Source organism: Acartia tonsa, chromosome 6, assembly GCF_053477335.1.
Source record: "Acartia tonsa isolate MP-2025a chromosome 6, ASM5347733v1, whole genome shotgun sequence".
NCBI classification, from domain to species: Eukaryota; Metazoa; Arthropoda; class Copepoda; order Calanoida; family Acartiidae; genus Acartia; species Acartia tonsa.
In genome coordinates this window covers 35,503,623-35,530,443 of record NC_137265.1, presented here as the reverse complement: position 1 = coordinate 35,530,443, position 26,821 = coordinate 35,503,623, and the positions used below count along the sequence as shown (strand labels likewise).

Sequence of the window (26,821 nt, the reverse complement as noted above, 5' to 3'; positions counted from 1 at the left end):
ATTTATTTCCTATATAGATCTGTCATGGATCTTGATGCAATAAAACAGGCTGTTTTGTAAATGTTAAAAATTGGAAAATTTCATTAAACAAAAGTTCCCGCAAATATAAGTATTCAATAATCAAAACAAAATTGGAAGAAAACTGCTTAAAGACAGAATAATGTTTAAGGACATACTTACATTTTTAGGACTTGATTAGAAAGATGCCTCGTTTATAACATTATATCTTGATTCAAAAGGAATAATTATAACAAAAATCAGAATAATAGGATAATTATAACACATAAACACTATTTTTTTAAATGTTAAAAATTAACATGCATGTTTTACACGAAAAATGTTAACCGTTACGAATGAACAGACGGACAGACCCTAATAATAGAAAAGCTTTACTTTAAAAAATACTTCTAAAATGCCATTGCTACTCATCCTCCTATTACATTAATTGCAGCTGGCTGAACTTATTATGCACATAATTGTCCTTAATATTTGTAATGATAATCTTCCTAGAATATTTGTAAGCTTAATTATTCTTTCATTCTCTCCTTCTGACAACATTTCTAGATTTCTAAAAACAAAACAAGCATTAAATTAAACCAGGAATCTTAAGGGATAAGACAATGGCCGATAAGTTGATGTACATTGTACATCCCCAATGATGATACACAAAATTATCTCTCCTACTGATAACAATTACTTGTTGAAACGTTTGGACACTCAATTTAATGAATCAACCAATCAAAATTCAATAAAAGTCCCCAAAGTTTTTAAGTCAACGAATATAGCTTTTGGGACTAGTGCAATAAACAGCCCAAAGTCCCCTCCCTCCCTGACTAAGAGCACCCACAATCTTTAAACCTCCAAGCATAAGCTCCTAAGGTTAAACAGGTAATATAATAATTTAATTTTTATTGTAAAACAATAATCTATAATACAAAATAGAACTATGTCTGTCTGTCCGTCTGTCTGTCCGTCTGAAGCTTAAGATCTCAGTAACCGCTGAACCGATTGGGCTCTACTTTTCAGGGATTATACCAACTGGTCCTGTGATGGTTTTAAGCTATTTTCTTGGGGGGTGGGACACCCCCAACCCCCCCAAAAATGAAAAACACCCCCCCCCCCAAAAAAAAAAAAATGTCCACCCCTAAATAAATTTCTTTTATAACTTTTCTTTCAAATCTAAAATACGAAAAATTGGTTTGATTAAACCTCTTGGTGCAAAGCCCCTAGAGGCTAGGGGCGAAGCCGCTAGTATTTATATATAGGATCTATATTATGTGTTTTAATTATCTGTTTATGACGGACGTGCGCGCATGATTACAGTGAAGCTTAAATGGATGCAAAATAGAAGTTGCTTTTATAACAGGGGAAAATATCGTTGCTTTAGGTTGCTATTTTCCCTGTTATTTATTGGCCAGTTCTTTCATCAAGTATGAGGTGATAAAGTAAATGTAGGAAATAAGGATCGTAATTTTAGCCCACTACAAGTTCAACTTTATCAGAGTAGATGATAATCTGGTGTAAGAACCAAGTAATAATGAATAGTTATTTCTCGCATCGTATTATAAACGGCTTTCCGCGGATATAGAATGTACAATGTACAGGCTAAAAAAACTGGTTTTAATCTTATGATTGTATATTTTTATATTCGTAGAAAGCTGGATATAATACGATGCTAGACATAATTTTTTCGTATGGATGAGAACCGGTTCCTATCCACCGGATTCGAATGAATACGAGAATAATAAATACATTCTTACTTGATCGTTAGCTCAACAGTTGAAGTAAGATTTGTAGGAAGGGCTTGAATGCCAGAGCCACTCTCTCCTATATCCCACTAAAACAAGAGCATTACAGACTGAATAAGCAACAGACAGATACACATACTGAAAAAGTACGCTTCTTAATTGTAGCTTAATTAAATTTCAGAATACTTTGATATCTCTTTTTATCTGTCTGTGCTTTCACAAAAAGTGCCGGTTGAGCACTAAAAACCCCGTACCCCTTAATTTAAAGATAAATTTGAGATAAGGATGGTGTGAAGTTGTTCGTAAGACTAACCCTAGCTGGTAGGACTTATCCCTGAGGTGCCCAGCGGGGCTACCAAACACCTAATGTAACCTCACCTAACCTGACCTAAAACAACAAAAAAAATAGATAATCGAAAAAAGGGGTATAGTCCCTATGGGGCGATTCTTGGTATTTTTCACAGTAGCCGTTCTTCTAATTCTAGCCCCTGCGGGGGGGCTCTAACCCTGCGGAGCCCATTACCTAACCCTGTGGGGTAATCACCTAACCCAATATAACCTAACCTAACCTAAAATAACTTCTAAAAGCCATTTTAAAAATACGACGAAAGGAACTTTTCCCGAAAAAAGTAGCCATTGTTAATGATTTATAAAAATTTTAATACAAAATTTTAGATAATTATCTTGAAAAGCAGCTATTGAAAAAGAGAATTACAGACAGACTGACGGACAACATGAGTTTTATGTTACCTGATAAATTCTAAGTCCCTTGAGTAGTCTTGACAGCTGCTTTATTCGAATTCTTTTATCAATCCTAAAAAATGTTAAATTCTCAATTTTTCAAATAGTCTTTTTAATGTAACCTAAAATTTAAATTCGAACTTTCTTTAAATCTATATGTCTGGTATTAAAGGGACTGTGAACGTAAATTTTTCTCATCTTAATATCAAATCTTAACATTATCTCATTCATAATATCTCACAGATAGAGCAAAACGCGCTTTTGTTTGCTTAAAAAACGGCTTTTTCCGACGATTTTTATAAGGTACAGGGAAAGGAAGAAATTTTCCGTATTATATAAAATGTGCATTAAATTGCTTTTTTCTCCCATTATAGCTAAAATTAAACTTTTTCACATAGTTCTAGATTTTTCCTAACAGTTAAGCTGACTTTTAACATAATCCTTGCTTTAATCCAATGTATAGTTACTTAGAAATTGATAAAATAAGCAATATTTTTTTATTGAAAACCAAATACAATAACAAAGCCAGAAACAGGTTTTTTATTAGTTTCCAATTAACTTTAAATGGCCCATCTCTCGCCCACCTTTAATTACAAAGAAGGTGTATCAACTTTTTTTTATAGCTAGCCGGTTCTTTTTGTAAGTAGTAGATGTAAAATTTTTCATAGAATTCAGATATGCAATCGGTTTTTTTGTAGACCTCTTATTTTTTAAGTAATTTAAGTTTTTTTAAAAAATAATTAAGTCGGTTTTAATGTACTAAAACGCAACAAAATAAAAGAAGAAAATGGCCAGTAAGAACAAAAATAGTAAGATCTTTAATTTGACACCTTACTTTTAAATTCTGTTGAGTAATTATTGAAAAAATCTATTTTTTTAACCTCGGTTTAATAAAAACTTTAGACCTAAATATTTTCTCAAACAGACATAAAAAACATGGGTTCATATATACCTTTAGAATCAGAAAAATATTACAAATCCATTGTAAGCAAAATTGAAAAAAAGTAAAAAAATTAAAAAATTAAAAAATGGCCAATTGTATTTTTTGTTCTGGCAACACTATTGTCTTCCCTTTTTTACCCCCTCTTTACCCCCTCTATACCCCCTTCCCATTTTTATACTCAATTCAAAAGTTAAGACGTTGCCTGTACAATATAATATGATATTTTCATATAATTCCTTTTATTGTAGTTTATATACTATATTGTAAACTTTTTTTTTCAATTTTGCTTACAATGGATTCGTAATATTTTTCTGATTCTAAAGGTATATATGAACCCATATTTTTTTACTTGTGAAATGATAAAATTGAGTTCAAAGTTTTTATTCTCGTGGGTTTAAAAAAATCGATTTTTTCAATAATTACCTGACAGAATTGAAAAAGTAAGGTGTCAAATTAAAGATCTTACTATTTTTGTTCATAATGGCCATTTTCTTTCTTTTTTTTGTTGCATTTTAGTACCTTAAAATCGACTTAATTTTTTTTTTAAAAACTTAAATTACTTAAAAAATAAGAGGTCTACAAAAAAACCGATTGCATATCTGAATTCTATGAAAAATTTTACATCTACTACTTACTAAAAGGACCGGCTAGCTATAAAAAAAAAAGTTGATACAACTTCTTTGTAAATAATAAAGACGCAATATTTCTTTATAAACAGTCTGATAAAAGTGTAAACTAATTCTCTTAAGTGGGTTATTCATTGTTCAACACAATAAAAAAGGATATTATTATTTCATATAACCTATGAGATTCAACCCTTTGTAGGCAGTGAGGTATTTTTTTTGTCAATAATACGAATATAAAATATGTCTTTATTACCTAATTACTACGTTATAAAAAACCGAATTGGCAATTTTATAGCATAAAATAAATCCTTAACAGTAAGTAAATTGTTTCAACTATATATGACAAGTTAAATATCCCTACAAACATTATAAGAAACAAAAACGTTCAGATTTTCCCTGTTTTTTCCTTTTTCCCTCTCAAAATACCATAAAATCAAGGTATTATTTCTGGATATTTTTGTGAATAGGACATTTTTGGTTGATCAGTGTAGTGAAATGTGCTTAGTAAATGTTAAGATTTGATAATCAGATGAGAAATTTTTACGTTCACACTCCCTTTAAACTTATTACTGGCGAATACGCACCTAGAGGTCTCTAGGGGCACTTTAGATAAACGAGGGATGAGGTCGACCCCCCCCCTCCCCTCACTTTATATTTCCTCTTAGTAGGGTAGAGGTACCCTCACCAAAATTAGTTAAATCCTATCCGAGACCAATTACAAGCTTATCTGCAAAGGAGAACCATATCGGTTCCGTGTATAGAATTTTTTTTGGTATAGACACACATCCTGTTACTTGCATATAAAAATACCTGTTCATTGCTTGCAGATTTGGAATTTGGCTGAGAGGGAAAATAACTTGAAAACAATTTTGTGACTCACGGAAAACATCCCTAAAAAGGAACAACTATGTTTAATTGTAAACTAATGATTGCGTTGGAATATAAATTTTCTCAATCATATCAATGTAGATTTTCTGGACGTATTTTTGTCTGTCTTTCAGTCTATCTTTTGATTATCTGTCTGATTGCCTGCGAGTCCGTCAATCTGTCTGTCTTTGTCCATTTGATTTTCTATCTACCTGTCCTTTAAATCCTCTGTCTTTTATTTCGTTCTTTCTACCAGCCTTTTTCTCTAGCTGTACATTAATATATCTTCAATTAAAACTTATATATCTGTTGTTATACCTATTTCTCTATCAATCTTTCTAAATTATTTATCTGTGTATCCATCTATTATCACTACATTTATAGATTTTTTTGGGGGGGAGGGGAGTTGGTGATTGGACCCTCCCCCAAAAATAATTATAAACCTTTACATGACCAACGAAAATCTACGTTGTAAAGAAAAAATATGTCGCTGCAGTTAGCGAGATCTTTCAGTAAAGACACACACACACATACATCCTGTTATTTTGATAAGGATGTATATTGTATATAACTCACCCATGCTCTGGATTTCCAAGTCCTGTTCTTAATATTACAAGCTTTACAAGTTCACTAAATAATTCATACAAAATTATATATTTTTTGTAACCGTTTTGAACATTCAACGCTAATGTACAATGTACATTGTACATAGAGTTTCTCATATGAAATTAAGGTGGATATAACGGTATAAACATTTTAAAAAAACGTTTATAATCCGTTTGATAATAACTCAATATAAAAATTTTGATTTTAATTTGTCAAAGAATTTATTTTCATTTAGAATTGAATTTAAAATATTTTATTACTTGTAAAGATTATTTCGATTTTTTCTTCCGTTTCCAGTATTTTCAACTACAGATCTGAAAAAAAGTAAACGCTTAGGCTGGCAATCCTTTTTGTGTTTAGTTTAGACTAGATTTTTTTTTAACTTTCGACAGACTATTCTAAATCCTATTCTTTGTAAACTTAAACTTAACCGTACACTATGAACAGAGATATTGCACTAGCAAATAAAATGCTTAATTGACTGACGTACCAACAGCTTTGAATTTATAGAAGCTGTGTAAACAATTATCTAAATAAAAATCATAAATATTTTACCTGGAGAGTCCTTTCAGTTTACTCTCTAATTGGGTATTATATTCTTCAATCCACTGTAAATAATATTCAAATAATTTTAAAAATGATAAAGGAGTAAAACGTTTGTCTGTCTGAACAAAGGAGTACAGTTAGGCAGGTTTTGATTCATGCAAAGCAAACACAAATAAACATCCGCATAGAAAACTATTATTTAGTTATTTAAGTGTACTGAATGTTTGGAAATAGGAAAGTTTTACTGTAATAACAAAATTGTTGACTTAAAAAGTTTTACCTGTTCATGAGTCGAATAAAAGGAGAGAAAAAATGCCTAAAATGGGATTATTTATTTTTTGTCTAATCTGAATTAACATTAACCTTTTTCTTTTTTTTTGGCTGTTATATTATTAAACATAAAAAGCTAGGTAATCTAACTTTAATTTTAACTACCCCCAAGACTAAAACTTCATATCCAAGCTCCAAATATCCTATCCTAAATTTTTAGACTTTGTTATTTCTTTCCTATAAATTTAAACCAAAAATTCCAGCTATTATCATTATATACATTCGGTGTAAGAAATGGGTATGTTTTTTTTATGGGTGGAGGTATAAAAATACGGTAGGAGGAGAAAGTCACTCAAAAATCAGCCTCTTGACTTCATAAAAATAAGGAATTATCCATCTCTTTTTTAGGGGTTTTCTTTGCCACTTCTCCTCTCATCTCCCTCATTTTTATGACGTCACGTTGCTGTTTTATTGAGTGACTTTCTCCTCCTAAAAAATAAGTGGTACAATTACCTGCAGTCTTAAGCCTTGATAATATGGTTTTCTGTTGTTTATTATATAATCAGAACATAACTCAACCTAAGTATTATAAAGTCAAATTGTAGGAGATACTTTGGACAAAATTAAGGTAATGTTTCCACTACCAACTAAAAACATTGATAATGTTTGACCCAACGGTCAAAAAAATCGCATCTACTTTTTATTAAAACAGCATATTTTTTTCTGGACACTTCATTTTTCAGCTTTGAATAAGTTAGTTTGTTTTTGCTGCGTTTCTTATGGACCAAGATGTCCTTGGTAAGATTTTAATTTTGAGGAAGATTTGGTTTCCATTAAAATATGAAATAAAAGTAATGAATATGGCTTAAGTAACAAATGTCAACAAGAACATTTATGACCTATTGTAGTGCAGATTTTAAAAAAGAAAGGCTAGACATGAGAAAGCCCACCGATTTTGTATCACTTTTGAAAAGTGCGATTCCTGTGACTTCATATAAAAAGGGAAGGGGGAAAGAAAATCTCTTCCCTTTTCTCCCATCTCTTTTGAAGAGATTTTCTTCCCCCCTTCCCTTTTTCTTTCCCGAAACGTATATGACGTAACTGGAATCGCACTTTTAAAAGTGATACAAAATCGGGACAGATATGGCTTTCTCCTAGACATACTTCAAAATAGAGAGTGTGAAAATTTCTTGAAACAGCTAAAGTGCCACCAAAAAAATTAGTTCAAACAATATAATGACCAATGAGAGGCCAGTATGAATTTTACATCCGTGAATTACAATGTATACTTGCCTATCATTAGTCATTTGATTGTATTACGTCATTTTTTGGAGGCACTTTACGCTGTTTTAAATTTTTTTTAATCGGATGAAACCGCCGAGAGAAAGACAGACAGACACGAATACTTTTAGAGAAGCTTCACAAATTTACTAATATTTAAAGTAAAATATGAAACTTTTCTAAATTTACAGGAATGTTAATTTCATTTCATTTAAATTTTGCACATTTCAATATTTTTGACATTATCATTTTTAGTCAAAATATTATATATTACTTCAAGAAAGGTATAAAAGATCTTTTTATATTCAGGGATTTAATGGACGATAAATTATCTTACTACCTTATTTTATATGCCTGAAATCTATCTTTTAAAATCTGGAAAATTTTGGAGGAAAATACACCAAGCACGTCTCGAGGAGGGGGTAATACCCCTTCACGAAAAAACTCATCCCCCCCCCCTCACATATAAAAATTTCTTTCAATTTGAGTTGGTATTACTACCTTCATCCATACATCAACACCCCCCCCCCCTCCCCCCACCCCCAAAAACCGTGGTTCATAGCTCTTAGAATTATAAACACGTGATTTTTTGCCATTTAACCCCCCCCCCCCAAAAAAAAAAAAAAAAAAAAAGCAATCAATTTCATTACTTACCAGTTCTAAAACTCTATCTCTGTCCAGAGGAGAACTTTCTTCATACCCGAATATTGGATTCTACATGTAGTATATTTGATATTAATTGATTTGATCTATCTACATTTCATTACAACTGGCACCGTGGCAGCCTTAATCAGCTTCAGCCGCAGCCATAACATTTTAAATCAGCCATCAAAAGGGATCTAGAGGGATAAGACAATTATCGTTAAATTGATGTACATCGCCAATAATGAAACACAAAATTATCCCTTCTGTAGAATACAATTTTTAATTGAAACGTTTGGACACTCTACAAAATGAAATTTAAAATTTATTAAAAGTCCCCAAGGTTGTTAAGTAAATTAAAAAATGGTATCACAAGACTTTGGGGACTAGTGTTATAAACATTATAAAATGGAGTAACCCTCAGTTGCAGCTGTACTTTACAATTTTTGGGGGGCCTCTAAGAAATTATATGTAGCTAGTTTGGTGTTAGTTTTGTAGTTTGGAATATAAAAATTTAGATTAACATGACACATTTCCAGGAAGGAAGGGGACTTAAGGCTGTTTATTACACTAGTTCCCAAGGTTTTATAATAGTGTTTTCTTAATCGTTGGCTGTAAAACTTTGCGGACTTTTATTTAATCTTGATTGGTTGGTTCATAAAGTTGAGTGTCAAAACGTTTTAACTACTGATTGTAATCAACAGAAGGGGTAATTTTGTGTATCTTCATTTGGGATGTATATCAATTTATCGGTCATTGTCTTATCCCGTTGATATCCCTGACACATTACACACGTTGGTTTTCTTCAAACAAAAACACAGCCGACGTAAAGAGGTGTATAAAAGCTTTGAAACTGCAAATAAACCTGATAAACTGCCTTGAGAAAAAGTGCAGCCTGATTTTCTGATACCTTAAGCAAAATTTAATGAATAAATTTTTATTACAAATTCATTAAATTTTAATTAGATTTAAAAAAGAATTCTTTATCCTATTCCTAAAACTTAATATCTTGTTCTTTTGAATCTAACAAAATATTTGATAAATTTGCTATCTATATGTAAAAGTAACAAGATGTGTCTCTGTGATTATCTGAAGCTAATTGCTAGACCGATATGTTTCTCCTTGATGGTGAAGCTTCTTATAGGTACCTCCCGTCTCCAATTTCTTTTCTTTCCTTTTTTTATAAAGTGTGTTTGATTGATTGATAGAAAAATCTCCCATTGTCCCTGACTAATTCTACCTATAGAATAAAACATAGGGTTTTTGTTATAATCACCTTAACTCCTTTCTTGAAAGTGTGGCTGATTATGTCTTTTATGATCAACAGAGTTATCTGAAAATAATTTAATAGTTATTTTTCGCATCGTATTATAGACAGCTTCTCGCAGATATTAGAATATAAATTATAAGATTAAAATCAGTTTTGTTATCCTCGCGGAGCTAAAGTCTCAGGCTTACAAAACTAGTTCCATTTTATGATTTTTATTCTATTATTCCTGGAAAATTTCTGTAATACGATGCTAGACATGACTTTTTAGTGGTTATTAATGGAAATCGTGGCCTTACTGGAAAAGTAAATATTACAGTTTATCTACCTTATTTACAAATTTTGATTACATGCAGATTTAGATTTAATGTTTTACAAATTTTATGTGATTTTAGAATTTGATTACCAAGTTTATAATAAACGACTAAAAAAATGCAAATTTTTTTTGGTAAATCTTGTTTTTTTGCATGTTAAGTTTTCTATTAAAACTAAATAATACCTTATTTCCATTATCTTTATCACTTCGTGGCGTCGCCATTTTTAAAATCACATCATCAATCACTTATGAAACCAATGACAAAAAAATGCGCGGTAGAAGTTTGCAAATTTTACGCGGCAAAGCTAGCGCACGCGGAAAGATGTTTGCAAAAAAAAACTAAAAAGTTTTGTGTTGTTGGAAGTTGACTCCGTTTGGCTGTGGAATTATTATTAAACAAATTGTGTGTTTTGACTTTTAGACTGTGAAGGAAAATAACATTTACCCATACATTGATTTGGACCTCATAAAAGCATTTAAAGGTAAAAATATAATTATACAATATACAGAGCCTTATCCTAGTATTAAAGTTTTTTGTCTCATGTTTAAGATCTTAAGAACAATTGATCCAATTGAAATCTTCCTTTGAGGGAAGCTTCACATAGGTTCTATGGTGGTTTTTAGGCCATTTTATTTTATGTCTTGAGGTTGTTTTCTGCTATTTTTCTCTGTCCGTTTGAATTTAGACCCCCTACAGGCTAGGGTCGTAGCACCTATTAATGTATATAATCTTAATTTAGAAGTCATAAAGTCAACGAAAATAAATACTTTAAATGTACTAAAACAACTAATACACAAGATTTTAAATCACGTCTTTTTTGACAATTTTGGAAATTTTTAATAATTTTTTTTGTACTGGCGGCGGATCAAAAGGTTTCATATGTTAAACATTATTTTTCGAAATGAAGATCAACAATCAGAACATTAAGATTAAATTCTGAATTAGGACTGAAAAATAGAAATATTAGAATGACAAAATTTTTTATTGGAAAAAACTATATATAGTACTAGCAGATGCGCCCCTAACCCCAAGGAGATGTAGTATGGTAGGGGTAGAGAAGAGAAGAAAAATAACCCAAAAGGATTCAAAGACTTAAAATTTAAAAACATATAACTTAGAACCTTCCGGTATCAATGTGAAGCCTAACTGTAAAGGAAAACCAAATCGGTTCAGTTGTTAGCAAGATCCTTTGCGACAAAGAAAGCTTGCTAATTTATTATATAGGATGTGCAAAAAGTAAGTTAGTGGTCTAAATAATGGCCAAAATTAGGTAGCTTAGATATTGGCGGAGGGAAGTAACCCAGATATTTCCATCATATTTTTATTTTTACTTTCACACAGAAAATGATAAAACATGCAATTGCCAATTTTTATATTTCCCCCGGCTAGCCGGCTTTAATAAGAGGAAAAAGGAAATATTAATATCAAAATAAATTTTTAAGAAGAAAAAAACATTTTATTTTCAAATTCTGATTTTCGTAACTAAAGTAACAGGATGTTTGTCTGTCTGTCTGTGTGTCTGTCTGTCTGTGTGTCTGTCTGTGTGTACCGAAGGATCTCGCTAACCGCTGAACCGATCGGGTTCTCCTTAACAGGGTAGCTTCTCATAAGTCCCGGGAAGGTTTTTAACTATTTTGGGGGAGGGTACCACCACCCTCCCAAGAGAAATGACAAAAAAATCGAAATTTTAAAAAACGTTTAGGAGACTTCAACGTCAAATGAAGAGGTATCGTACGTAAAAAATTATAGTAGAGACTTTATCAAACAAAAACATTTAAAGTGCCACTAGAGGCCTCTAGGGGCGTAGCCGCTAGTAGAATATAAACTATTAACTACATTAATGATTTGTTGGTATTTCTATATACTGGCAGTTTTTCTATTTTCAAATTTAAGTTGTGGGAGGGTTCTAGGCTATCTTTTTATCTCTTATGGGTTATATTGGCTGGAACCTTACCACGATTATTTGAAAAAAAAGAATAGTGTTCAAACTTTACTAATTTTCTATAAAACAACAATTAAACTTTTCTTGCCTAATTATAAAAGTGGATGGAGAGACAGATATTATATTTCAAAATTTTTGTCCTTATCCCTGCCTTCATCATGCTAAATTCATAATAACAGTACAATTTACATAAAAGTTAAAAAATATTTAGCCAAGAAGAGAACTTATTTAAATGTTCCCAATAAAAAAAAGTTACTTTAAGACAATCGGGGACTAGTGTAATAAACCCCCTCCCTTCCTGGTAAAAATTGACCCTTAAAGAAGGTTAAAATAGTTGAAACTAAAGACTCACAGACAGCTTTCGTGCAATCAAAAAGGACCCAAAACAGAATCAGTAGAAATCTGGTTTGTTTAAAAAACCTGACAATATCAATTCCTTAAAGTAGATAATTCTTGAAGAAGTGTTTTCAAAAAAGAAAATATTATCCAAATATTAAACAAGTGTTTATTTAATGTTGTTGGTATGTTAAATTTGGTCGGACTAACATAAAGCTCCCCTGTGGGTGCCGCAGTAATGAAGATATTCAATGACAGACGTACAGAAAAACATACAAAATAGTAGTCTCACTCCCACTTCAATAGAATTTAACTGTTTGAAAAAAAACAGACTATACTAATTCAGAGAGTGAGGGGACATTGGACGGTTTATTGTACTACTACTCATTCCTAAAGATTTATTATAACGTTTTCTTAATCGTTGGTTTAACCACTTTGAGGACTTTTATTAAATTTTGATTGGTTGGCTCATAAAGTTGAGTGGTCAAACTTTTCAACTACTGATTGTAATCAACAGAAGGGGTTATTTTCTTTCATTATCATTGGGGAATTACATTAATTTATCAGCCATTGTCTTATCCCTTTAGACCCTGATATAAATTGGAAAACATAGAAATGGCAATAATAACAATTTTGACCTAATTATTTACGCAATATTTTACAATTATTTTATAAAGGAATCTTAAGGGATATGACAATGGAAAAAATTGATGTACATTTTCTATAAGGATACACAAAATTATCCCTTCTGTAGATTACTATTAGTGCTTGAAACGTTTGGGCAATCAACTTAATAAACCAACCAATAAAAATTCATTAAATTCCTAATGTATATTTAGTCTCTAAATTATTTTAATCTTGAGGGATAAGACAATGAACGATAAATTGATGTGCATCCAAATCATGATAATCCAAACTATACCGCCTGTAGGATCAAACTATTGGTAGAAATGTTTGTACCACCCAATCAAGATCTAATAAAAGTCCCAAACTAATTTTATACAAATCTTGAAAAATTAAATTTTGGGTTTATTTTTTTAAGTTGTAATATAAAAATTTTTATGAAAAAATCAAATTTCTATTATTTACAACTATTTGAACACAATAAATTAGTTCTCAAATTTCAAAAAAGAGAGTTTCTAATTTAATTTTAGTGTGTTTAGAAAAAAATAGTTTGTGAAAGGAATATGAAACTTCTTCTTGTAATAACCTTATGCTGTAAGTTTTTATTAGCAGAGCCACTCTATAACCAACTATATTAATTTGCAATTTTCCTATGTAGTATTTAAGATTTGGTATTTATAACAGTTATTTAACCAGTTTTGTTAGTCCTGAGGGGCCGTAGGCCCGGGCTAACAAAAATGGTATTAAATTTAGCTTTTTTCTTTTAATACTCGTGGAAAAGTGCCTAAAAACACCCTGGAATATATGTGAAGCTTGAAAAGGAGAACTCAATCGGTTAAGCAGTTCTTACCCTGCAAAAAATAAGGCTTCAATAGTCGATTCCCCTTTCCTATATTTTTCATGAAATTTATAAATCAAATCACTTTTTCCGCCTATATGCTAAGTTTGGAAGATTTTTATTCTTGTTAATGTATATTTTGTATTGCAGCATTTTTTAACATATAATTTACAAAGTAAACAAGAATTACAACATTCATAAGTAGAGGAGCACAAAAAGATTATCATTATTATTATATTATTACCCAAAAAAAAGTTACTTCACCGAACGCCATTTATGTTTAAAAGTTAATTATACATAATGATGGGAATGTTGACAAGAATTTTCAGCCTTCTGTCTTAAATAACAGCCAAAAAAATCACATTTTCCCCATAGCGTTACGGACTGACGGACGTCAGGCATAGTGAATTATAGTGAAACTTCGCTACTTAAAAAAGAAAACTGAGGGCGATTATATAAAACAATGAAAATAACATAAAATAAATATTCTTTATGAACTTTAAAGGCTAATATAATAAAATTTCCTAAGAAAAAAATTTACATTCATTTTTGATATTTTTAATGCAGATCACTTAGCTATATCTATACTAGCGCCTACAACCATAGAGGCCTCTAGGGACACTTGTGATTTTATAGTTATAACTATTCCCATGAGAAAAAACATTGTAAAGGAAAAACATATCGGTTTTGCAGTTATACAACTATAGATTACAAATTACAATGATAAATATATTAATTTTGAAATGTTGCCGTTAATGTATGTCTACTGCACTAGCAATGGATATAGTATACAGCATGACCCTCAAAAAAGTATTTTTAAGCATCTGCAGCCCTTATTTCTCAATGAATTATTAAAAATTCACATGTCCTTGTTCTCTATAGTATTCCACGTAAGTAGATATAAAAATATTTTTTTTACCTCCATTAACACCGGAGATTTTTAGTGCTAAAGTTTTGAAAAAGTGACTGAGGAAAAAGTAACTTTTAACATGAAACGACTTTTTTAGCAAAATTAAGCTAGAAATCCTTTTATTTTTGTTACTAGCAGAAACTTTATACAAAAATGAAATAAAAAATTTAGTTTTTGAGTAAAAAGCATTTTTTTACACATATTTTTTGAGTCTTTTTAGATTAATGATATTTTGAAAAACTTACTTATTAGGCAAAATTGTTTAAGATTTAAAAACCAAATAAATCTCTATGAATATAGCAGGAAAATTGTTTTTGTTTCACAATCCTAACTTTAATAACAAAAAAGTTATAAAGAAAATAAAAATAAACATAATGATTTTTTAGTCTAAAAAGCTTAATTTACCCCCTATTAAATAATTGAGATGTCAGAAAAGTAGGCGGAGCAACTGTCATAATTAATCCTTTTCTATAAATAAGGGTTAATAAATAACCTAAAATTTGCAAATAATCAATTCATCCAGTAGTATTTTTTGCCATTAAAAATTGATATTTTTTGGTGGAATAAAAAAGAAATATTTAGTTACCTTGTTTTTCTTTGTGTCTCATTATTCAGTTGCCAGAAAAACATAATATAACCATCCAAAAAATAAGAGAAACAAAAAAAAATTCTTTTTCTCAGACACTTTTTCAAAACTTTAGCTCTAAAAATCTCCGGTGTTAATGGAGGTAAAAAAAATATTTTTATATCTACTTACGTGGAATACTATGGAGAACAAGGACATATGCATTTTTTAATAATTCATTGAGAAATAAGGGCTGCAGATGCTTAAAAATACTTTTTTGAGGGTCATGCTGTATACGCGGATATAATGACAGGGAAAAAATTATCATCGTAATCCTTATTCAAATAAGGAAGAATTTGTTTGTTTGTCTATCTGTTACGAAATGCTTAAAGATAAATGTACATTTACATATAGAATTTATTTTTTATTTCCAAAGAAAATTTTAACTACAAAGACTATTTTTACAAAAATCTAAGACCCATGGATCCTGTTTTCTGTGAAACTTGGCTGTTCTGATCCTTACTGTTCTGATCCTCCAAGTTTAGTCTTACGGCTCTAGTCTGAATATCAATCCTGACAAACTGGTCTCCAGGTTTCCAGCCAGCCGGAGTTCCCATGGAGTGATGCCAATCATCCTTACTGATAGCAGCCTTAAATATATAAACTAAATGCTTTTATTTCCAGTAAAGGAGGGGACATTGGGCATTAGTTCCTAAAGTTTTATTAATATGCTTTCTTTTTCGTTGGTTAAACAACTTTGGGGACTTTATTGAATTTTAATTGGTTGGTTCATTAAGTTGAATGTTAAACTATTTAACCACTAATAGGAATCTACAAAAAGAGTTAATTTTGTGTATAATTTTTGGGGATGTACATCAATTTATTTATCAGCCATTGTCTTATACCCCTGAGTATGTGTAACTTTATTATAAGTTGGATCAAACAAGTAAGTATGTCAATTTTAAGGTATTTCGAAAATCTGATTATAAAGTTGCTTAGATTTCCAATTTAAAAAATATAAAAATTAGAATAATCAATAATACCTGAACAGCAAAAACAGTACGGCCAACTTCCTCCAGGTCCAAGCCCAGCCTTGGATCACTTGCCATGCATGCTAGAACCGTTCCAATATTATCGATGATAAAGCAAGACAAACTTGCCTCAAACGTATCCTTGTTCAGAACCTTGAATTTAGAACTAATTTTACCAGTTTTGTCGCAGATCAGGGGCATAACATGCTTCACGCCGATATTTTCTCGCAGCTGGTCCTCGACAAAAAATCTGTGCGCCTCGAGGCTGTCTGTTGAAATTCCAAAACAATAAGTATTGCTTGGAAATATATCTGGTCGCTTTTCCATTAATTGTATCTGTGTTGTAATAGCTTCTCCAAAATCTTGTGGATAAAAGAAAAGGACAACAAATTTGTCAGCATAATCTGAAAAGTTTATGGTTTTGTATTCTCCGTCCTGGTAGTAGCTGGCGGTAAAGAAAATTTTATCTGTTCCAGGTTCCATAGTAAAGGTTGATGCTAAACTGTATATCTAAATTAAACTACTTCTTTGGAAGATTTTCTTTTTTTCATTTCGAAGATTTTTTTTCATAATTAATAGATTAAGCACAGTTTTTAAAAATAACTTTTGTTGTCATTCAGTATATTATTTTATATTTATATTTATTTTTATATTGGGTTTGTGTTGGTTTTAAGCTATTTTACAAACTCCTATTTCTTAATGAAGATTTCTAGAAGCTAAGAGTAATCAAGTTTTTTAGGCATAGCAATAGTGTTGATAGCATGCATCGATTTAATAATGCATTAAATTTTGATTGTTGTAAAAAGTTAATCGAAATTAGATTAAATAATGAGTTTTTTTCTTTAAAAATTAAAAATTGATTATTATAATATATTAAGTAACGCAAGGAGGTAAATTATACTAGCTCCAATAGCAGCCGATAAAATCCTATTTCCCACATAGCGTTACAATCTGACTGATGTACAGACAAAGTAAATTATAGAGTAGCGTCGCTACTAACAAATTACACATCTAACTTTATGGTTTATGTTGATTTTTTCATTAGAGTAAAAAATAGAGAATGGAGGGTGTAAATATCTGTATGGTCCAACCCGTGGACCCTGTGCCGACTTGTATATCAGCCAATACCATCGAAAATATTAGCACAACCAAGTCGCTACAAAAGAGCAGAAAGCAATTTGCTAGCAGACAAAAAAGGTCCCCAATACTGTATCCAGGTAGTTGTCTATACTTAATACATTTATTTATTCAGTGACTGGAGCACACTGTGTCCCCTACATGCTCAACAGATTACAGCATGCAAGTAATAACATCCAGGTAAAGCTTTGAAGCTCTTTATAGTGCGTATACAAAAAAAGGATAAATCTACAAACTTTTGGCGAAAGTATCCCGATGACGTCATATTGGAATAGTTAGTCAATTATTCTCATGTTACTTGATTCGGGATTAAATCTATCTACTTTTTATAGGCAATATATAGAGCTTCAAAGCTAGATTTTATATATAGTTTTTTTTTCTAAAATGGCCCACTGCAAACCAATACATCTTATGCAGATTTAGGTTTCAACAACAACAAAAATATTAAATACAAATGCTAATTTTTTCTATTATTTTTGAAAAAATATTCCTATTAAAGTTTTTTCTTCTTTGATCATTCATACAAATATGTAATCATTTTCCAGTATGGCTTCAAAACCGATTAGTAACCACTGCACTGGGTTAAAGCCGGTTTTTAGCCATACTCAAAAAACATCTATAGCATCGTATGCAGAAATTTTTCACGAGAATTAAATATAAAACCATAATATTAATACCAGATTGTTAGCCCAGGTCTTTGGCTCCTAGGGGCTAACAAAACTGGTTTTAATCAGATAATTTTTCATTTTGATATCCGCGGAAAGCTGTTTGTAATTCAAAGCGATAAATAACTTTTCTTTTTCTTTCTTAAGAATGATTTGGAATATGATATAGAAGAAGAAGCATCAAATGAAGATATTATTGAAGACCTAATCCTTCCTGATGACTTCAAGTATTCTCACTGATTTTATTATAATGGATAAGGATAAAAGCTCCATAAGACAAATTTTGACACTTAACTTAACCTAACCTAACAATCTTATATAGGTACTTTTTAAATGCCTAAACCCTGCGGGGGACTTATTTGTATATGTATATTTATATCTTAAGCTAACCTGTATATAAATACTTAATTAACTTAATATTTTGACACTGCAATATTTGTCCACACCGACATTTGTCACTCCTGCGCTTGTCCTGAAACCATATTATATAGTTTACTTTACTGCTATGAATATTAGAATTACTTTAATGTGCCAGATGACCCTTTCCCCTTGTACTATAACTATAAAGGCTTTTTTGGATTTCCCCTAAAAGTGCCTTGTTGAGCACAGAACCCCACCCCAAAACCTGAGCTGGATCTTTAAATCATTTCAATGGTACGCCAAATCGGGGTGCGCCGAATTTCAGCCAATCACAGCGCGGCATTTCGTAAAATGCTGTGCTCTCATTGGTGGAAAGTTGACTCACCCCGATTTGGCGCACCATTGAAATGATTTAAAGATCCAGCTCTGATATCTAAATAAACAGGGGGAGGGGGGGGGGGTTGTGCATAGAAAATAAATAATCCTCCCTTATTGCCAATGAATTTTAAAACATAATAGAGGTGGTTTAGTGTTTAGTGCTCAATAGGCACTTTAAGGCAAATCACTGGTTTTCCCATTAACTTGATACAATACTGACAGACATGCTGACCACATATCAAGGAGGGAGGGGATATTGAGCTGTTTATTATTCTAGTCCCCAAAGTTTTATAATAATGGTTTACTGTGTATTGGCTTAACAGATTCGGGGGCTTTTATATAATTTGATTGGTTGGTTTATTAAGTTGAGTTTTCTAACGTTTCAATCACTAATTTTGTGTTTAATCATTGGAGAAGTATATCAATTAATCGGCCATTGTCTTATTGTCTTAATTATCGTTTCAACCACTAATTGTTATCGTTGGGAGTGGAATTTATCGGCCATTGTCTTAACCATTTAGATCCCTAAGACCATATACATAAGCAGAACATATTTATTCACAATTATATTTTAGAGATGAAGAACAAATGCTAGAGGAACAATTTAAAGAATTTAATGAGACCAACAAGTATGTGTATAATTATCCAGGGAGGGAGGGCAAATGGGACTGTAAATTAACTGGTACCCAAAGTTTGAAAAGACTGTTATCTTATTCGTTCACTTTAAAAATTTGGGTAATGTCCAAACTTTAAAACTAATAATCGGAAGGGGTAAGTATGTTTATCATCATTGGGGATGTACAGTACATTAATTTATCGTCCATTGTCTTAGCCCTAATATCTCTTATTAATATCATCAAATTTGTAAATTAAATGTATTTATCAAATTTATTAAGGATTTTGGAGAAAAATTTGCTTGCAAAACTGGAAGAGCTTGAAAAGCAGGTATATCAACAAATTTCTTATTTAAACCATATATATAGACCCCGTAGGGTTAAGTCATAGGATAAAAAAACTCCCCCCCCCCCCCCAATCATCAATTTATTCTAAAATTATTTTTAAAATATTTTATAATAACGTTTTCTTATTCGTTAGCGTATCAACTTTGGGGACTTATATTAAACTTTGATTGGTTGGTTCACTAAGTTGATTGCTCAATGCTCAAACGTTTCAGCCACTTACTATCATCTACAGAAGCGTTAATTTTGTGTATCATTAATGGGAATATGCATCCATTTATCTCCGTTGACTTATCCTTTAAGATCTCTTTTGACAACATAGAAAATGTACATGTTGATGAATATTGTAAGGTTGCTACCAAGGAAGCAGAGGATGAAAAGATCCTGGAAGAATTGAAAGAGTTGAAGGAGAAGAATCAAGATAAGGATCAGGTGATCCGCTCGTCGTCGGGGAGGTGATAGGTTCGAATCTCGACCCTACACTGCGTCATAACTAAAGAGGTTAAAAATGGTTCCTAATGCTACTATGTCAGATGCGCGGTATAAATAGTTAGAGTAGGGGGAATGCCTTGGCCCACAAACAGGCGCAACTTATTGCCATGCACAGTTAGGACTTTTCCGAAAAATGTCGTGCAATCAAACAGGGGCGTCCAAGCTTTTTTTTTTGGGGGGGGTAAAAAATTTGAGGGGGGGGGGTAATTCGTGTTTGGGGGGGGTAAAATGGCGCGCGAAGCGCGCCGAAATTTTTTTTTACCCCCCCCAAAATTTTTACCCCGGGGGTAAAATTTGATTGGGGGGGGTAATTACCCCCCCTAAAGTCTGTTGGGGGGGGTAAATACTCCCCCCAAATCTGTTGGGGGGGGTAATTACCCCCCCCAAACTAATTTACCCCGGGGGTAAAATTTTTGGGGGGGGTAATTTAATTATTTAAAAAAAGCACCTACCTAATCTATTAAGTTAATAAGTACTATCTTATAACATAAAGTAGTAAGTAAGGTTTATTTGCCTATAGCTTCAGATTTCATTACTTTTAATACTGAGTTCTCCTTTTTAGGAAAGCTTCACATAGATCCCATGATGGTTCCACACTATCATAGGTCAATCCTTTGAGTGGTTTTAGGCTATTTTTCTCCTCCCTTTTTACCCTTTAGAAAACACGAGTTCTTAGATGCTAAGGGCGCCACTACTATTCAAATATATAGTAGTATCTCATTCTTTAGAACATAAAAATACAATAATTAACTCACTAACCAATGAACCAATATGATTTTACTTTAAAGTGAAGCGTCTTATAGGTCCTGGTAAGTTTTATAACTAGTTTTGAGACACCCTGACATCCTCCCAAAAGAAATCGCCTATAGAAATTCTTTTTCATTATTTAATGAAATATTTGATTTAGTTAGGTATCTATTTTATGGAATCTTCAGTGCTTTACAATTACATCATAGATCCCCGGGATGGTTTTAGCCCTTATAAAGGCCCAAGCAAATAAAACATGATCAAACTATTAAATTTTTTGTTATCATGGTTAAGAACTGTTTTAACTGGTTGGACAGTAAAATTTTTTTTTTAAGAACATTCAATTTGGGGGGGGGTAATTTTTTTTTGGGGGGGGTATTGTTCACAAAATTTTGGGGGTGCCTACGGCACCCCCAAAATCGTTTGGGGGTGCCAAATGGCCCATTACCCCCCCCCTTGGACGCCTATGCAATCAAAGCTATGACACGTTAGGACAAAACTGCTTAATGACGGAAGACTTTTTAAGGAAATACTAGCATTTTTAGGACTTGATTAAAGAGATGCCTCGCTTATAACATTGTACCTTGTTGTTATAGAATTCAGTTTTACAAAAATCAGATAAAAAAGTTAATTAACTTGATGTTAAAAAGGTTAAAAAGCAAAATGTTTTTAATGGCCTTTCTGGTAACGATTATAGCGTTGCCACTTTTCCTAAATCATACCTTAATGTTATAGGAATCATCAAGCAAAGTTTGAAATCGACGGGACAATTCTAACTCGTCTAACACCCTAACAATTAACGAAAATAGCTAACTGGACGGACGGACCCTAATTATCGAAAAGCTTCGCTTTTAAAAAGAAACCCAAATTTTATATTTTCCTTAACCTAGGATTATTATGGAGAAAATGTGATGGCACCCCAACTTTTTGGCGGAAGTCTAAGCCAACTATTTGGACCCCCTGAGGCATGGATTATAGTCGATGACAACACAGGAATGATATTACAATTAGAATAAACATAGTAAATAAATTACAGGCGTCTGGTACTTTGGTTGCATTGCTTTTGTCTTAGAAGTTCTAAATCTAATTTGCAATTATTTGCTATATACTAAGTACGAGCAAAGCATTTACTTAACTTACGTTATTGATGTAATCAACCTGTTACAAAAAGTAACATTTTTCGGGGATCTAAAGGGATAAGACAATTGCCGATAAATCGATGTATTGTACATCCCCAATGTTCATACACAAAAGCACCCCTTCTGTGGATCACAATCAGTAGTTGAAATGTTCGTACACTTAATTAAATAACCAATCAGAATTCTGGTCTTTGTTGTACACTAATGTAATTTTCTTTAAAAATGGTCAAATGTTTTGTTATAGTCAAAAGAACACAAATAAAATTAATATTCCAACTTATATCGAGCAGTTTTTATTTTACTTGAATTTTAAAATAATCGCACTCTTTAAGACACCCTCCTACTAAATACATTTGGTTAAAACACATGTCTTTTCTTTTTAAAAATTAATCAGAATTAAGTGTGGGGTGTTGATAGGTGATGTAAGCTACACATTAGACTGGCCCAAAAAAACATGAATTTTTAAATCTTTACCATGTCAATTTGCTGCTACCTTGAAGTTGTTACCGGCTCAAAAGTAGACCTTTTAGTGAAAACTAGACCTCTCTACAATGAAAATTTATCTCGAAATTTCAATCTTAAGCTTTTTATCAAAAACTTCATATTTTTATAATTTTAACAAGAAATAAGAAAAGAACTGCCAACCTAAAATAATGTAACAAGAGTTCAAATACTAAGCAATCATAAAAAGTAGACAGAAACGCCATTACTGCCGAATAATTCCAAAAAACGTATAAAAACATTGTTTTATTTAAACTGATAATTTGTGTAAGAAATTGAACTAAAACAGTAGGTATTAGTCTTATGAGATGAGAAATGATGAAAAACTCTAAAAAATCTACATTTTAAAGACATAAATTAGGAAAAAGAGTTTTTAATAAATTTCATGTCTCAACAGACATTGTCGCCAATAAAGAGACAATTCATTTTAATAAGAAATTAAATGAAGGTAAAAAAATATGTAAAAAACTTATTCTCATATCCAACTTTAAAAAAAAGGATAATAATAAAAAAATTAATATTGCAAAAAATAATTTGATTGTTTATTATTAAACCAGGAATAAAGAGTAAGGCATATCTTTAATTATTTTTCTTCAATGATTTTGCTGTATGAATTAGCTTTCCCAAATTATTGTAATTGTACATAAAAAAAATTTAATACTTTCTTTCTTCATATGTTTATTCCTGGTGATTTTAATATTTTATTTTAATGTTTGTAAACAAACAGACAGAAAATTTGATGTTTTGCTTTATATCTGGTGTAACAGTTAGGGAGTTGAATACATTTTTATAGAAGCAGAAATATAATTTATGATTATGGTTTGGACCCTCTAAAACTGTAATCTACCTTTCCACTTTCCCCTCTCTTGGTGAAGATATCTTCAACGCCGATACGATTTTTGAAATGTAAGATTCTACTTTCCCTTCTCTTGGTGAAGATATCTTCAACGCCGATACGATTTTTGAAATGTAAGATTCCACTTTCCCCTCTCTTGGTGAAGATATCTTCAACGCCGATACGATTTTTGAAATTTAAGATTCCACTTTTGCCTCTCTTCCCAGCAAGACATTTCTCCGTGGAGTCGCCTACGAGCTCGTGCAATATATGTACCGAGTCCTATGCTACCTCGAATCCCATTCGCCATGAATTAACACCTAATTTTTTGGCGAACAATGTTGGAAAAATCGTCCTTTCAAGCAAAAGGTAGCATGCGAGGTCGCCAACGATATCGTAGCAGAGTATGAAGCGAAGTCTCACAATAGTAGCACAAATTAAAAATGTGTCAAAGAAGATCTCGACGGCGACTCGAAACATTTCTTATACGAACTCTTACATGCTCGAATCAAAGCACATATAGGGAGGGGTAGGGGCAACTAGGCCATTTTTAGGAAGTGGGGCAAAGTGAGAGAGGGGAAGAGAGATATAGAGAGGGGTAGAGAGATATAGAGAGGGAGGGGAAGAGAGATATAGAGAGAGGTTCGAGAGAGATATAGAGAGGGGAGAGAGAAATGGGAGTGAGAGATATAGAGAGGGGATTAGAGATGGGATGAAAGAGAAGGTGGTAAGAGATAGAGAGAGGGGGAGAGAGAGATGGGGGAGAGAGATAGAGAGAGGAATAGAGAGATATCCTGAGAGAGAGAGTTTACCAGAATTGTCTTTCCTTCATCACCCATTTAAAATTCTTTACAATTTATACAATTTAAATTTTACTTTGTAGTGTAAAGATCATGAGGGGATTGGCTAAATTTAACAATCACTAAGATAATTTTATATATTTGTTGTGATTTCAAAAAAAGAAAGCCTTTTTAAAGATAATTTTTTTACCAGAGACTATCAACATTATAAAATTTTATGCATTACCATTTTTTATTGTTTTCAGTTTGAAAATAGATGAATTAAAACAATCTTTACAAATTATTTGAGTCCCTAGTGGCAAAATTATAAACTATATTTCTCTTCTATCAATTTTGATCCTGGGTTGATTGTGTGTTTGTTTGTAAATGTTTGTTAACTATATAAAATGCTACATTTAAGCGACATCGCGTTTTTTCTTCAGCTAGTATTTACGAGATCGCCAATGTTAGCAGAAAAGCAATAAATTATGAGGTATTAAGCTACTAGTGTAGGAGCTCGCAAATACTAGCTAGCTACCATCATACGAGCTCACAAAAGTTCACCAAAATGCTACTCTTATAGATATCGAAAAAGGTAGCATGCTACCTTTTTTTCTTAAAGTTTCGCTGGGTTGGTGAAGATATCTTCAACAAGAGAGACAAAAGTGGAATCTTATATTTCAAAAATCGTATCGGCGTTGAAGATATCTTCACCAAGAGAGGGGAAAGTGGAAGGGTAGATTATAGTTTTAGAGGGTCCAAACCATAATCATAGATTATATTTCTGCTTCTATAAAAATGGATTCAACTCCCTAACTGTGTAAGGCTATATTAATTGGGGAAGAAAGAATGAAAATAAAAATGCATTGGACGAGATAGCGATAGATTTTTTCTTAAAATCAATTATAGGGCTAAAATCTACAAACAATGCATAACCTATTTTTACTTAACGCACATTGAAAAGCGATTTAGACCTTTATTTGGGCCACACTACGTACACATAGATCCACCCCCTCTTCCCTACCGCAGGGGTTAGTCATAGGAAAAAAATACACTTCCAATCTTATTTAATTTATTAAAAAATAAAGGGGGGGGGGGGTTCTCAGTGCTCAACAGGCTATCTGCGTTAAAGCACCGACCAATTCAAAAAAAAAATATTTCTCTACCCAAAAACAATTGTAATTTTCATAATCAAGATCTTAACTCAGAAGGAGTAATCGCCCCAATAAGTTTGGACTATTACCAGGAAGATCAAGAAAAAGGTAGTGTTATCATTTTTGCCTGCGGAAAAGTATGAGGCAAAATAGATTATTTTCTGATTTACAACATGAGAAAATAGATTTAAGAGTGTGTGAAAAATTGCGTGCTTCAGGCGTCCATTTACCAGCCAAGGGACGCTTATTTTTGACTAAAGGGTTTGTTATTGTTGATTATGTAGGGGTTTATCTACCCCTTTGACTATAAATTAAACTTCTTTAGTGGTCAAAGGCTCACATCCCTCTCAATTTTATTTTAAGAATGGGGGGGGGGGGGGGTGGATAAAAACCCCTAGTAAGATGTTCAGCCCTCTACATAATAAAATCAAAAAAGCGTCCTTCGCGCCCCCCCCCCCAGGAAAACTCTGTGCCCGCCACTATGAATGAACATTGTACACCCCGAAACCTTCTTAAGTAGATTCGCCTAAGACCTAAAAATGTAAGCATGTTCTAGCGTTTCATAGCTTCGCTCTTATGGATGTTGTCATCTTTGTATATTAATTTCAGACGCTGGAGATTATTCAGTCGGAAACTTTCTATTCTACGAAAGAAACTAAAATATAAAATTAAAGTTTTTACTTGTTTGTCATAAATTTATATTCTTCAATATAATAAACTCCAGAAAAACAATTTATAAACAAAAGAAATATATAAAAATTTATTGTAAAACACTTGTACATATTTACAAAAAAAATAATGGCACTTTAGGCGTTAAACAATTTTTGAAAATAATTTCAGGAATTAAGATACAAATTCCGATTAAAATATTCCAAAAGGGATAATTGTTATTTTCAGATTGGCTTTGAAACCGATTAATATCCGCTGGAGTAGAACCGGTTCTCATCTATACTGTAAAATCAAATGAAGCATCGTATTAAAGACAATTTCTCACGAATATTAAAATAAAAATCATAAAATTAAAACCAGTTTTGTTAAGCCGGGCGTTCGGTCCCTCGGGGCTAACAAAACTGGTTTAATTTTCATTTAAATAACCGCGGCAAGCTTTATATAATAGGAAGCTATAAATATTTTTTTTTCTAATCCAGCGGATATTAATCTGTTTCAAAGCCATACAGCAAAAGGTATTCAAAGTTTAAAAAATAGAAAATTTAAAGTATATATCAGAATATTATCCTATGTCTGGTTACAGTATTTAAGTCAAATTCTAAACAAAGCTCCTCTATAAAAATAAGCCATAAAAGAAACAAATACGATGAAATAAATCTAACAAATTAAAAATTTTGATATAAAAAAATAATAATTTGACATTTTTCTTTAGAGCAAATTAAATAATTTCAAAAGGTGAAAGAAAAGAAAAAATTAATCAGTATCACAACATTTTGAGATTGCTTTTGATTACAAATAGTTTAATATCTAAAATTTCAGTTTTAGTAAATTTTAAGAGTTATATAACAACACCTCTCCCTAACAAAAGAATCACTATAATTTCTAAATTTTTATTAGTTAGTCTTA

The 26,821-nt window shown here is 31.7% G+C and overlaps 3 protein-coding genes across 5 annotated transcripts; 1 reads left to right on the top strand and 2 right to left on the bottom strand.

Moving 5' to 3' along the window:
* Positions 1 to 2,100: 2,100 nt before the first annotated feature.
* Positions 2,101 to 10,226, bottom strand: LOC145323083 (cilia- and flagella-associated protein 206-like). Its single transcript, XM_080165465.1, has 12 exons — positions 10,037 to 10,226; positions 9,547 to 9,603; positions 9,136 to 9,180; positions 8,283 to 8,342; positions 6,861 to 6,926; positions 6,358 to 6,393; positions 6,087 to 6,139; positions 5,792 to 5,845; positions 5,502 to 5,555; positions 4,869 to 4,949; positions 2,499 to 2,562; positions 2,101 to 2,136 (listed from the first exon to the last, which is right to left on the bottom strand). The coding sequence occupies exons 1-12, from the start codon at positions 10,073 to 10,075 to the stop codon at positions 2,101 to 2,103; spliced, it is 645 nt and encodes a 214-aa protein (XP_080021591.1). The 5' UTR covers positions 10,076 to 10,226.
* A 3,016-nt stretch (positions 10,227 to 13,242) lies between these two features.
* LOC145322507 (uncharacterized) lies at positions 13,243 to 25,974 on the top strand. 3 transcript variants are annotated; one of them, XM_080164543.1, is made up of 9 exons: positions 13,243 to 13,350; positions 17,353 to 17,417; positions 18,050 to 18,129; positions 19,216 to 19,269; positions 19,537 to 19,585; positions 19,951 to 20,031; positions 21,729 to 21,831; positions 25,301 to 25,354; positions 25,856 to 25,974. In XM_080164543.1, the coding sequence occupies exons 1-9, from the start codon at positions 13,320 to 13,322 to the stop codon at positions 25,903 to 25,905; spliced, it is 567 nt and encodes a 188-aa protein (XP_080020669.1). In that variant the 5' UTR covers positions 13,243 to 13,319; the 3' UTR covers positions 25,906 to 25,974. The 3 variants fall into 3 exon arrangements, with proteins under 3 accessions (XP_080020669.1, XP_080020668.1, XP_080020670.1); XM_080164542.1 differs by having other exon boundaries at positions 25,289 to 25,354; XM_080164544.1 differs by lacking the exon at positions 19,216 to 19,269 and having other exon boundaries at positions 25,289 to 25,354.
* LOC145322505 (uncharacterized) lies at positions 15,469 to 16,658 on the bottom strand. The gene is made up of 2 exons (XM_080164539.1): positions 16,113 to 16,658; positions 15,469 to 15,719 (listed from the first exon to the last, which is right to left on the bottom strand). The coding sequence occupies exons 1-2, from the start codon at positions 16,581 to 16,583 to the stop codon at positions 15,531 to 15,533; spliced, it is 660 nt and encodes a 219-aa protein (XP_080020665.1). The 5' UTR covers positions 16,584 to 16,658; the 3' UTR covers positions 15,469 to 15,530.
* Positions 25,975 to 26,821: the final 847 nt, after the last annotated feature.